General features: G+C 41.1%; 1 protein-coding gene across 11 annotated transcripts in view; it reads left to right on the top strand.

The window, feature by feature from the left end:
- Positions 1–14,581, top strand: part of LOC126481335 (nuclear receptor coactivator 3-like) — a 309,936-nt gene that overhangs the window by 277,956 nt on the left and 17,399 nt on the right. For 4 of the 11 annotated variants that reach the window (XM_050105013.1, XM_050105020.1, XM_050105012.1 and 1 more), the window contains exons 17-19: positions 1,954–2,193; positions 8,169–8,454; positions 10,695–11,075. In XM_050105013.1, coding sequence (XP_049960970.1) covers positions 1,954–2,193; positions 8,169–8,454; positions 10,695–11,075 — 907 coding nt within the window. The remainder of the gene's footprint in view (positions 1–1,953; positions 2,194–8,168; positions 8,455–10,694; positions 11,076–14,581) is intronic. The other 7 variants (XM_050105018.1, XM_050105016.1, XM_050105015.1 and 4 more) reach the window with 7 other exon arrangements.

The raw sequence follows: 14,581 nt of genomic DNA, 5'->3' as shown, positions 1-14,581 counted from the left end.
TGCCTATTCTAACACTATTAGATGCAGAATGAGAAATAATTTCAGTAATTAATACTACCTTGAATTAAAATGTAAACATTGTGTTGAAAGGTGAAAAGACTTTTAACACTTCGATTTTGCCTTGTGGTATTTGGCTGTGAACTGTCATAACTGTTGGTTATTTTTAAATGGCATTGCAAAAGAAATATGTGATAGGAACATGGTTACTGCATGAAACACTATTAATAATTATTATTTTAATTGTTACATAAATGTTAGTTTATCATACTACACAAATTCAAATAGAGGATATAATTAGCACACAAAAAAAGAATTGGCTCTCTCTCTGTTGGGAGGCATTCTTAATATCCAATCTGTATTAACAAAAAGGGTATGAGGAAGTTAAAAATAAATGCAAGTTCTGTGGGATGCAGAGTCCAACATCACAGTTCTTGCAGCACATCTACCCTCCTTCCTGGTATTTTTAGCACTCTTTTTCCCTTGTCTGAACAAATTTTGAGCTAGCAATTTGTATTGAACTCTGGAAAATTACGTGTAAATGTCCTCTCAGCTTATGTTTATGAAGTAGATTGTTGCTGCAGCCAGTTTCCTCTGTGCTGTTTCACTTTTGATGCCTGGAATCATGCAGTCACCAAATAAAATAACATGGGAGGAGCACTACTGGTTGTGACTGTTCATTTAATTCTGATCACTTTCCTTGGAACTGCAGACACTACTGAGTACTAGATGGTGACTGGAGGTCTATACCATTCGGTGAACAGAGAAAACATTCTTGAATTAATAATCAGAGGATAGAAATGAACTTTAAGCCTTGAACCAACTCACAGTACAAAGTATGAGAATAAACTTTACTGATAACTGAAACCCACACATACCTGAATGTGAAAGAACAATTTTTTTTCTTTATCTTCTATTCTGATCCTGGTTCTCCACATAAAATGTTAAAGATTCTCAACTTCATGATATTGCTGTGCACAAATCCCTATTTTTGTAAACATCCATGCATTGATTCCAAAGGACTCATAGTTCTTTAGGCCATCACTGGAGTGAGATATTTGATAAGTGCAGTCCTCTGACAACAAAACTGGGACATGCTCCCACATTATGAGACAAAGTAACTTCTGTGACACCCTAAGCACCCCTAAGGCAGTAGGTCAGTCAACGGTTTACTTTTGTCGGATGATTTGAAGTAAATCGTCAAGACGGTCCATGAATAAATTGACATAGACAGTGTATTTGAGCTCAGCCACTTACATTGTACACACAAACATGTTTTACATAGGTTCAGTCTTTCTGCCTCGCTGCATTTCCTCCTTCCCACATCACCACAACTGACCCGAGCCAACAGTGCTACTCATTATATCTTAAGCTTTTTATCTGGAAGATAAGCTTTTTCTTTGACGCAATAGTTCTATTGCAAAATGCACAAACTTACTTAGAATATTTCTTGTGAATGGATTTGGTACCAACCTGTCTAACTTTTATACATTAGAGGGAAGCAGAAAAAATGTTCATAAATGCTGTGATAGGCAGTTTATACCACAGTTTCATTTTGATCACCTTGAGTAGAAAGTTCTGGTTCTATACGGGCCAATTGTGTCTATTGGACCACAGTGTTATCAATGGATGCTGCATGGAGGGGCATGTGGTCAACACACTGCTTTTCGTCATTGTCAGGTTTCTTAACTTGAAACCACTAGTAATTGGTCAAATAGCTTCTCAGTTGGCCTCTTGGCTGGCTGCATCCTGCACCAGTCCTACCCCAAGGAAATATCCCTGGTAGTACTGGGAATTGAATCAGGTGACCCATATGCCAATCAGCCGCACTGGCTACTGAACAATAGATGCAAACCTTGAGTATTGCTTCAGTTGTCTGCTACCAGGTGATTTGTATTGAATGTTTTATTGTGCTGATATTTGTAATGCTCAGTGCTATTTGTGTTTTGCCTGCAGGGCCAGCCAGGATATCCAGTCCTCACACAAGGTACTCTTGCCCAGTCTCCACAGGGTCAGCAGACCGTCAGCAGCTGGTCACAGGCAGCATCAAGGTTAAGCCTGCAGCAGCAGCAGCAGCAGCAACAGCAGCAGCAGCAACAGCAACAACAACAACAACAACAGCAGCAGCAGCAACAGCAACAACAACAACAGCAGCAACAGCAGCAGCAGAACCCTGTGCTTAATGCCCAACTTTCTGTGAGTGTTAAAAACTACAGTCTTTGTTTCACTGGGTAATTGCTAGAAAGTCAAAGTAACTTATTATTGCAAGCACTGAATTTGTGTGGAGAAAGATGTTGCTTCTAAGGACTTTTTTCTCTCACATGGTTTGAAAGACAGCAAAATCTGAGCAATTTTGTTGTGGTGCACTGGTAATAAAATACATTTAGTTCTGTGAGCCAAAGATTATAAATATTTCAGGATTAAAGAGATCCACTCACCAAAAAGCAGTAGCATCAACTTGTCAACAGGCAAATACAAAATAGAAAAAAAAAAAAAAAAAAAAAAAAAAAAAAAAAAAAAAAAAATACTTGCTGCTTTTGAAACAAATCCTTCTCAGTCTAGAGCATGTGCACACACACACACACACACACACACACACACACACACACACACACACACACACTCTCTCTCTCTCTCTCTCTCTCTCTCTCTCTCTCTCTCTCTCTCTTCTATGATTACAGCAATTTTCTGTGAAGTATTTCTTTAGTAACTGCGTCTATAAGAAATGTAATGTTTAAAAAGCAGGGTATGTACCAGTAAAAATATTATTGGAAATCTAATAGTCAGAATTTCCAAATGTCAAATTATTTACTGCAATTATGAGTACTTTGTGGAGAGAGTTAACTCCCAAATGAAATTGCCAGAGTTACTGTTGGCTGTACAATGTTTCTGCTATTAAAACCAACACATAGCGGTTAGTAAACTCTTTTTGTGTTTGTAGAGATATATGAGAGATTAATGCATTTTACTGTCACTTGAAAGAATGTGAATTTGTTAGCAGAATTACAAAGCTGAAAGGACTCAAACATTGAACTATTTGCTAGGAAAGTAAATTCTACAGACATTCGTAGCATCATAAGCTAAATCAAATGTGATTGATTTGATTCCATTGCACTGTCGTGGGGTTTAATATTAATGCTTTGTTCACTTATGTATACAAGAAACAATAGTGGTATATTTGTATCAAACATCCAATAATTTTTAAGGTCTGTGCGTTAATTCTAGGTATCAGTTCAGCTTCAAAGCTATGAGCAATTTGGTATGTTGTGTTTGTTGATGTTTCTTGAGCTGGTGGCCACTTCCGAAGAATGACATGAATACCAATTAAAAATTTGAAAAAAAGGAGAGGAAGAAAATATTGAAAGCCTATATAATTATAACACCAACAATATGCAAACCTTACACACACACACACACATAAAAAAAAGTTTTGAATCACCTCGGTTCCGAGAGTTCCCAAACCGGTACAAAAAAATGGAATAGAGATCAACATAAACATCATTTCCGCCATTTTTATTGCTCATGAAAACCACACATTGCATGTTGTACCACCATACAGTGAGACTTCCAGAGGTGGGGGTCCAGATTGCTGTACTCACGGGTACCTCTAATACCCAGTAGTTCGTCCTCTTTCATTGCTGCATGCCTGTATTCGTCGTGGCATACTGTCCACAAAAGTTCATCAAGGCACTCTTGGTCCAGAGTATCCCACTTCTCAACGGCGATTCAGCGTAGATCTCTCAGAGTGGTTAGTAGGTCACGTTGTCCATAAACAGTTGTTTTCAATCTATCCCAGGCATGTTCAATAGGGTTCATGTCTGGAGAACATGCTGGCCACTCCAGTCGAGCAATGTCGTTATCCGGAAGGAAGCCATTCACAAGGTGTGCACGATGGCGGCGCGAATTGTCGTCCATGAAGATGAATGTGTCACCAATATGCTGCCTATATGCTTGCACTATTGGTTGGAAGATGGCATTCATGTATTGAACAGCCATTACGGCACCTTCCGTGACCACCAGCGGTGCATATTGGCCCCATGTAATACCATCTCTAAACAGCAGGGAATCTCCACCTTGCTGCAGTCACTGGACAATGTGTCTAAGGCGTTCAGCCTGACCGTATTGCCTCCAAACACATCTCTGATGATTGTCTGGTTGAAGGCATATGAGACATTCATCGGTGAAGAGAACGTGATGCCAATCCTGAATGGTCCATTTGGTATGTTTTTGGGTCCATTTGTACCACACTGCATGATGTCATGGTTGCAAAGATCGACCTCGCTATGGACGTTGGGAGTGAAGTTGCGCATCATGCAGCCTATTGCACACAGTTTGAGTTGTAACACGACATCCTGTGGCTGCACAAAAAGCATTATTCAACGTGGTGGCGTTGCTGTCAGGGTTCCTCTGAGCCATAGTTCGTAGGTATTCAGTAGTAGCCCTTTGGCGACCTGAGCGAGGCATGTAATCGACAGTTTCTGTCTCTATCTGTATCTCCTCCATGTCTGAACAACATTGCTTTGGTTCACTCCGACATGCTTGGACACTTCCCTTGTTGAGAGCCCTTCCTGGCACAAAGTAACAATGCGGACTTGATCGAACCGCAGTATTGACCGTCTAGGCATGGTTAAACTACAGACAACACGAGCCATGTACCTCCTTCCTGGTGGAATGACTGGAACTGATCGGCTGTCGGACCCCCTCTGTCTAATAGGCACTGCTCATGCATGGGTGTTTACATCTTTGGGTGGGTTTGGTGACATCTCTGAAGAGTCAAAGGGACTGTGTCTGTGAGACAATATCCACAGTCAACATCTATCTTCAGGAGTTCTGGGAACCGGGGCGATGCAAAACTTTTTTGATGTGTGTATTTACTGTATGGTTAGTATGGAAAATTTCTTCTTCTTTTTATAAAAAAACTGAAAACATGTATTCTTCTGTGTTCCACTAGAAACTCACCCATATGTTGTAGTCATTTGCTGTAATATATGTCTGCTGTTACAAAGCATAACTGCTGATGTAAAACTGAAAATCTTTAACAGTAATGTTATTAGAATGAAAACAAAATGCAAGTATCCAATTCCCTTACAACATCCTTTCTTGGAAAAGATTTTATGAGAACGTTAGAGCATATGGAACAGGTTCCCAGTGACTTGAAGAATTCCTAAGTAATAGAACCCAGTATATTGTCCTCGACAACGGCTATTCATGAAAGACGAAGGTATCATCACAAATGCCTCTGGAGAGGTGTGACAGGACCACTCTTATTTCCTGTATACATAAGTGATTTCGCGGACAGGATTGGCAGCAGACTGCAATTGTTTGCTGTTGATACTGTGGTGTATGGTAAGGTGTCAAAGTTGAGTGGCTGTAGGATGATACAAGGTGAATTAGAAAAAAATTTACATTGGTGCTATAAATGGCAGCTGGCTCTAAACGTAGGAAAATGTAAGTTAATGTGCTTGAATAGCAAAAACAAACCTGTAATGTTCAGATATACACTCCTGGAAATGGAAAAAAGAACACATTGACACCGGTGTGTCAGACCCACCATACTTGCTCCGGACACTGCGAGAGGGCTGTACAAGCAATGATCACACGCACGGCACAGCGGACACACCAGGAACCGCGGTGTTGGCCGTCGAATGGCGCTTGCTGCGCAGCATTTGTGCACCGCCGCCGTCAGTGTCAGCCAGTTTGCCGTGGCATACGGAGCTCCATCACAGTCTTTAACACTGGTAGCATGCCGCGACGTGAACCGTATGTGCAGTTGACGGACTTTGAGCGAGGGCGTATAGTGGGCATGCGGGAGGCCGGGTGGACGTACCGCCGAATTGCTCAACACGTGGGGCGTGAGGTCTCCACAGTACATCGATGTTGTCGCCAGTGGTCGGCGGAAGGTGCACGTGCCCGGCGACCTGGGATCGGACCGCAGTGACGCACGGATGCACGCCAAGACCGTAGGATCCTACGCAGTGCCGTAGGGGACCGCACCGCCACTTCCCAGCAAATTAGGGACACTGTTGCTCCTGGGGTATCGGCGAGGACCATTCGCAATCGTCTCCATGAAGCTGGGCTACGGTCCAGCACACCGTTAGGCCGTCTTCCGCTCACGCCCCAACATCGTGCAGCCCGCCTCCAGTGGTGTCGCGACAGGCGTGAATGGAGGGACGAATGGAGACGTGTCGTCTTCAGCGATGAGAGTCGCTTCTGCCTTGGTGCCAATGATGGTCGTATGCGTGTTTGGCGCCATGCAGGTGAGCGCCACAATCAGGACTGTATACGACCGAGGCACACAGGGCCAACACCCGGCATCATGGTGTGGGGAGCGATCTCCTACACTGGCCGTACACCACTGGTGATCGTCGAGGGGACACTGAATAGTGCACGGTACATCCAAACCGTCATCGAACCCATCGTTCTACCATTCCTAGACCGGCAAGGGAACTTGCTGTTCCAACAGGACAATGCACGTCCGCATGTATCCCGTGCCACCCAACGTGCTCTAGAAGGTGTAAGTCAACTACCCTGGCCAGCAAGATCTCCGGGTCTGTCCCCCATTGAGCATGTTTGGGACTGGATGAAGCGTCGTCTCACGCGGTCTGCACGTCCAGCACGAACGCTGGTCCAACTGAGGCGCCAGGTGGAAATGGCATGGCAAGCCGTTCCACTGGACTACATCCAGCATCTCTATGATCGTCTCCATGGGAGAATAGCAGCCTGCATTGCTGCGAAAGGTGGATATACACTGTACTAGTGCCGACATTGTGCATGCTCTGTTGCCTGTGTCTATGTGCCTGTGGTTCTGTCAGTGTGATCATGTGATGTATCTGACCCCAGGAATGTGTCAATAAAGTTTCCCCTTCCTGGGACAATGAATTCACGGTGTTCTTATTTCAATTTCCAGGAGTGTAGTTCAGTAGTGTCCTACTGGGTACAGTCACGTTGTTTAAATATCTAGGCATAACTTTGCAGTGCAGTATGAAATGGAACAACCTTGTGAGGATTGTGATAGGGAAGGCAAATGGCCGACTTCGGTTTATTGGGAGAATTTTGGGAATGTGTGGTTCATTTGTAAAGGAGACAACTTATAAGATGGTAGTGTGACTTATTCTTGAGTGCTGCTCAAGTGTGTGGGGTCTGTACGAAGTTGGATTAAAGGCAAACATCAAAACAATTCAGAGACAGGCTTTGAGATTTGTTACGGGTAGGTTCAAACAACATGCACGTGTTACTGAGATGCTTCAGGATCTCAAATGGGAATCTCTGGAGGGAAGGTGACATTCTTTTCGTGCAGTGATATTGAGAAAATGTAAAGAACTGGCATTTGACGCTGACTGCAGAACTATTCTACTATTGCCAATGTTCATTTCACGTAAGGACCATGATGATAAGATTGGATAGATTAGACCTTTAGACCTTATACAGAGGCATTTAGACAGTTGTTTTCCACTTGCTCTGTTTGCGAGTGAAACAAAAAAGCAAATGACTAGAAGTGGTAGAGCCCTTCACCATGCACCGTACAGTGGATTGTGCAGTATGTCTATAGATGCAGGTGTAGAATATTGCCTTTATATACAATCAAAAGGCTTATACTTACTACTGTACTTGTAGTTCAGGTCAGACTGCAGTGGCTTCTCTGAAGTATCAAGTGGTCAGGCATAATGCTGTTGATTGTGTTTTGTGTGAGTAGCATGTGGAAAGAATGGACAAGATGAAACTAATGCTGTCTTTTAGGCTTCACTTTTGGAATACTGTATGGTAAAGTGGAGAGGACTGAGCATAATGTCCACATACAGTGAATGGCCTCTTTATGAGGAGGCATTGCAAATATGTTTAGCATTTAAAGCACGACAGTCAAGGCTCGGTGTGTTTAAACTGAGCCTATGCCTCTGCTCCCATTTGTTTGCTGACTAATTTCTAGTGATGAAAATTGCTTCCACTACTAGGATTTGAACCAACTGTTTGCAAAGCAACTGACTTCATGCCAGCCTGCATTAATTACATCATCATTGAAGACATGTCAATACACAATACAAGAATGTAAATTGTTTGACATTTATTTAAATTGATGTTAGTACCCAATAATACTGTTTGTTATAGTTGATAGTACATTGGGAGAAAAGTTGACTGGGAATGGCAGCAAAGAAAATTTCTGAAATTCTCATCAGCAGGGCAACTATGGAACTGCAGGGCGGCCATTTGGTCCTCAACGGCAGCAACAACAACAGCAACCATCGCAACAGCAGCAGCCCCAACAATTGCCGCCAGTGCGATCATTGGCTAGTCCTGGAGGGGCTGTGGTTGGTCCACGGCAATCACCCTATCAGGCCGAACAATTTCCCCCACCCAGTTCTCCAGGAACGACGACAGGTTTCCAGGCACAGGGCCAGTTTCCACAACAACTTCGGTTGCAGAGGACAATTAGTGCTCCATCTGCCACGACTCAGCTTCCAGGTAAGTTGCCTTTAGGATGTCTGAACATTCCATTTTTAAGAAGAAGTGTTCGTTTTGATGTTAATGACCACACAGTTATGCACTAGAGGAGCTTAGGAAGTTGCATAACAGAGGACTTATTTGAAGTGGGTGTTGATACTAATAAATGGCATACATGAAATGTTGTTGGGTTTGTTGTGTTATTTGTAAACAAGCATTTTTTCTCAGTTTGAATGACTATGCAAAAGGACTAAAAAATAAAACAAAACTCAGCATATTTGTCATACTTGAAATCCAGATTACGTTTGCTATTTCTGGACGTACTACCTGATGGAGAATTAGATGATTGTCAGAAGAAAATGCTTTCAAATATTTTAACTTTTCAAAGATGTGTAATCAAAATTGTATTTCCAAGTACTTTTTCTGTTGAAAAAATTATTTTGTTGAAAAAAATTATTTTGCAACTTCATGGCAGATTAAAACTGTACGCCAAATCAGGATCTGTATCGGGGACCTTTGCCTTTCATGAGCAGGTGCTATCCCAATTGAGCAACTCGAGCACATTCTTAACCTGTCCTAGCATCATTACTTCTACCAGTACCTCATGTCCTGCCTTCCAAACATTATAGAAGTTCTCATGCCTAATTAGGATGAACACAGCTCTGTAGAGCACTTGCCTGTGAAAGGCAAGGGTCCCACATTTGAGTCCTTGTCCACCACACACTTTTAACCTGACAGGAAGTTGTGTATCATCCAATACTCCACTGCAGAGTAAAAATATCATCCTGGAAAGAATTATTTCCTTTTTTTAATTTTTCCTTTGAAAAATCACTTGTGAACTGGGACACTATTTTCATGAAAAATACCTTTTGTTTTGATCAAACCTTGTCCTTTTTATTGTACCTCTTGTTTAAATTGGTGCATAATATTTAGATAATAATCTTCGCAATGCAACTGGTGCAACATGGGTGGTAGTGATAGCAACATTAAAAATTTCCTGGCAACCATGTATTTTTAAGTATGTTATTCATAGATATAGGCACAGTGATTGATGTGTTAGTGAGGCAGGGGGAAAAAGAAGAGAGAAAACGACCAAACCATTAAGCTGCTTGGCAGATGGTTAATCATGTGGCAGTTAAAAATGTTAATTGCATTTTTTTAATCAAAACTTTACTGTGTAGTCAATTTAATATTGACTTTGGAAGTGTGACTTCCACTATGTGGGGTGCATGTATGATGTATGATGATGATGATGATGATGATGATGATGATGATGATGATGGTAAAAACTGTGAATGTGTTTCCATGTTCACCAAGTTTTAGTTAACTCTCCAAAAGGAAAAGGAATTATTGTCTATTCATTTACCAGTGAGTCAGAAGAAAGATTGTATTTAGAAGTTGAAAGTAATCCACCAAATTTCAGGAGGACACTAGTGTCATCTACTCCATTAATGCATCCTTGTTTTGTGGACAGATTTTTTTAAAAAAAACTTAAGTGATTTTTTCCTACGTAGTGATGGCAATGTAGATCCTTAAATCAATGTCAATTCACTATGCAGGTAGCCATAATACATGAGTGAAGAGAATAATGACTGTACTTAATTTTCCAAAACTGCAATATTGTCAGTATTTTGAATTTTGTTTTCCATCTACCTAACAGCTCCCACTCTGTCTCTGGTACTATGGGGATATGAGTGACAAATTGTACTTCTCCTTTGGCCATTTCTTACGAATCTGGTATGTGATCATGTAATTAGATTATATGGAGAAAACTGGAGAAAAAATGGAAACCATTGAATACAGTCTTTCAGTCTGATGCACAGTACTTTTATTTCTTGCATACATGTTATTGTTCCTTTGTTTTGCTGTGACTCTGAGCAGTAACTCAGTGATACTTGATGTACTATTTTGAACATTTTGCATTGTTTTTGTAGCTGCGATTGGTGACATGCTGAGAGTGGCCTGGGAGTGCATTTAATATAGAATTTTTGTTTGTGTACCTACTTGCCTCAACTAGTACTTGATATGAGTGAATATGTTGTTAATATAAACTGCACATATAGTTGCACATTTTTTACTTTTGTTTTGCCTACACGAATGGTTCTGCATCATGAAGTACGCAGAGTGTCTCCAGTAATAAGCAGACTTGGTTGCTCCTGTCTTTAATTTCAGTCCTTTGCAGTCACCCTTATCCCAGCGCTCCGGACCCAGCGAGAGGCCCTGGCTGCTCTGCTGACTTATCTCACCTGTCCCTGTTCCAGGTGGAGTTAACCATTCGCGGCTTTATGGAACGAAACAGGAACTTCCGCACCCTGCGCTTTCCCCGAGTGAACCCGTGTCGCCGCACCCGTTTCATCCTCATGGGCCACCCTTGCCTGACCCGCATCACCACCATCCGCATCCTTTGTCTCACCCGCATCCACATCATCACCACCACCACATTCCTCATCACCAACAGCAGCCACAACCACAGCACCACAATCCCCATCAACCATCCCAGCACCACCCGGTCATGTACCAGGCGCAACCCCGGCCACCACCAGACTCCCAGTTTTGTTACGACCAACCCAATTTTCAATTATACGGGGCGAGCGAGCGGGGTCGACCCCAAGCCCACACGCCAACCAATCACCAGCCGGGTGGTAAGTCATGTGACCTCCAGACTGTCATGTGACGGTGCCTTGCCTCACTTCTCCTGTGGCTTTTCCCTCTTGTATCACCACGCCTTGGTTGCATCAAGCATGTCACTCGCTGGCTGGCTTCCTTCCCATCCTTCTCTATTCCTTTGTACCCTGTGTGTCATTAACACAAATTGTTAGTCTTCTTTTAGATGTGTGTGGTGTTTGATGATGGGAGAGGAACCTTTTCCCCATGTGCATTCCTGGAACGTACATATCTGTGTCCTTGTGCTGTGTCATGGAAGACTGTACCTGCTTTATGTGTTATTTGTATGTGTACTACACAGAAAGAAAGAAAAATTGTTTGTGTGTGTGCGAGAGAGAGAGAGAGAGAGAGAGAGAAAGGGGGTTGATGGTCTGGACATACATGACCATATGCTTCTTTTTTTCTCTGCTCAATGTGGCTGTATTATCTGTGATAAATTGTTTTGTGTTATATTTGTGGGGCACCAATTAGTTTACAGGACAGATAGTACTCGAAGAGCCCATTCTTAATGTGGCAGCAGAATTAGATTATTTATTGTATAAAGTCTCTTAAAACATCTCTCAGTACAGTTGTAGGCGTTAATATTTTAGTTTCAGTAAATTCACCGGTTTCAAGCAATTTGACCTTAATGTAAATTTACCATTAATTTATTTTGCCACTTAGTTTTGTACAACATTATATGCAGATATTGGACCCTCACTTTTTGCTGCCATTCTGTTATGTTTTACATTGATGGCTAGTTGTTATAATTGAAGGTGTTTACTGCTAAGTGCTTGATGTGTTGTAGATATTGTGTGCATAGTGTGTGATTCAGGAATGAATTTCAGTGGAGCACCCGTATTTGGCAAAATATATTTGTGTTGTGTATTAATGTGCCAAATTTTCCAAACAAAAACTTATTTTTTTCTCTTTCGCATTTTAACAGCTCAGTAATGTAGCATGAAGCTCATAGATGTGCAATTTAACTGCGAAACACAACCACAACATCAATTTTAATAAAACTTCCTTCACAGCAGTGCACTTCGCTTTCAGCTTTCACATGAGTTCAGATGATTAGCCTATTCACAATTCACAGAACTTTTGTCTTGACATGTGCTTACTGGACACCCTGTATTTGTGCTTTGTGAATGTTTACTTGTGTGTGTGTTGGTTATTGGGAATTGAAAACTGTAAATCTGTGAGCTTAACTATATGTTGTATTTTTTGTGATTGTGACAGAATGTTTTGTTACTTGCCCACATATGTTTTTGCTTTCAAGTATTGCTGCATATTCATTGTTATTTGGGCAAAAGAAGTGGTACATATAATGTAATAGTAATTTTTGATGTTTTATGTCAGATGTGAAGCATACTACTCAAATGAGGATGGGAAGGGAAGGATAATATAAAACTATTAAAAAGAAATGTTTAGGCTGTACTAAGTAGTGTTTTGGAACTTCATTTCACTTTATCACTGAAAAAAGATATACCATGTACTAACTAAACAGCTCAAACAAAAGTTTTGCACCACCCCTATTATTGCGTCATCCTCCCCCTACCCAACCTGGAAGGATGTTTCTCAATACTCTTTTTACCACAGAAAATTGCTGTGTGTATTTACCTATGTAATGGAGATAGAGTGCATCTTCTCCTATCGCAAACATGATAGTGTGGTTTGTGTAGGCACGCCATTCTGTCATTTCAAGTCCAGACTGGGTGCACATTCTCACTTTGTAGCTAGAAAGCTTGTCATCATAGAATGGTGTACGCTTCAGTGATATTGTTCAAACATTTATTCACTATTGAGAGAGACAAAACAATGAATTCTTTCTCACAGTGGTTGCCTATGGTCAAAAACACCAGCTAATCTGGAAAACAGTGAAACTGTGTACTGCATTCTTGGAGGCAACTGGGATTGCTGTATTGACACAGATAGTATGTAACCGTCTTCACAGGATAAATTTGGCCTCTAGGCATCCATTAAAAGCAATGTTACAACTCCACCAAGACAACAATGAACATCTGGAATGGAACAAAGACCAGTGCATCAAGTTACACAGTCACCTATGAGTGCAGAATTTGTCTGATGTTTGATGATTATTGTACATCTGAGGTGTGTGGTTGCATAGGTTCAGCAGGGAGGAGGGTCAGCCATGTTCTGGATTGGTATCATGTACAGATGTCTGAGATCTCTCGTCAGTTTCAAGTGTCATGCAGTATCAGATTTGGATCCCCCGGTGTATTGTATAGCACTGTAGTCAGCATTCGATGATGGATTTGTCTTTTGAGATGATAATGTGGGAGCATAACATGCCACCTCATGAACATCTTCCTCCAGGTAGCAGTAATTGAGGAAATGGAATGGCCTGTGGTGTCTGTTGATGGGAACCCACTTGAGGTTGCTGTGAGCCATAGAAGAAACCCTTCTCATGTACCAGACGACCTCAGGATGGCAGCTATCGAAGAGTGGTACAGGCTCGAAAAGCAATGTCTTGACCACTTTGTGGCCAGATTGCTGAGGAAGATCAATGTTACTAAGCATGGGTGGACCAACTTGGTATTGAATGCTTCCCAGCAGCAGATTTTGGTTTCACAGATGTGCAAAGATTACACTTTTGAACAGACTGCTGTTTTTTGATTATTGTTTAGTTTTGATTCCATATTGAAATTATATCTTTATAAAACTTTTTGTTCAATAATTCAAAGATATGTAAGTGGTCCAAAACCTTTTCTGTTTAGCTGTTTATACAAAGACCTGTAAAAACATAACATAGCTTCTAGAAGAAAAAAAAAAAAAAAAAAAAAATTGAGGAACTCTCTAAATTGTGCTTTGTCATCTCTAGAAGTTAAGCTGGCATTTTTGCTTTAAGAACTTGCATGTAGGATACAATCCGTTCTGCCACAAACTACTTTATTTTCTAATAGTGCAGAAGCTTTATATGTTATAGTTGTTCAATTCCTAAAAAATAAAAACCAGAAAGCAGAAAAAATAAGGATCTTGTGTTTGCAAGAGATTATTTAACCAGCATGGCTTTAATAACAGATGGTCTGTTGTGTGCTGAAAACATTTGATCTATTTTAGGCAGAATTTAGCAAGTAATAATATCAATTTTTTGTGGCATATTTCTGGGCTATCCTGATATTTCTCTTTCATTTATATGTGTAATATTAGGAGAGGTAGTAAGAAAGTGTGATACAGTGAATTCTAAGTTAACTCCATTGAAATACTATGTTAGTTTCTGAAAGAACCCATTATACAGCATCACATAATGCAGGAAAGACATGTTGAATAATTTAATGCATACAAGTGAGTGTCTCAAAAAATAACAGTCCAATTAAGATAGAAAGTAAATTTAATTAGCCATTGTCAGCAGACCTTCTGCACAAGAAATGGCAGAGAAACAGTGGCTTGTATAATTGGAGGTTCCTTAAGTCGTCAAAAGACAGGTAAGGGTTAGAGAGAGAGAGAGAGAGAGAGAGAGAGAGAGAGAGAGAGAGAGGCATGG

This window comes from Schistocerca serialis, chromosome 5, assembly GCF_023864345.2.
Source record: "Schistocerca serialis cubense isolate TAMUIC-IGC-003099 chromosome 5, iqSchSeri2.2, whole genome shotgun sequence".
In the NCBI taxonomy this organism is placed as follows: Eukaryota; Metazoa; Arthropoda; class Insecta; order Orthoptera; family Acrididae; genus Schistocerca; species Schistocerca serialis.
The sequence above is the reverse complement of the archived record's forward strand: the minus strand, read 5'-3'. Positions and strand labels throughout refer to the sequence as shown.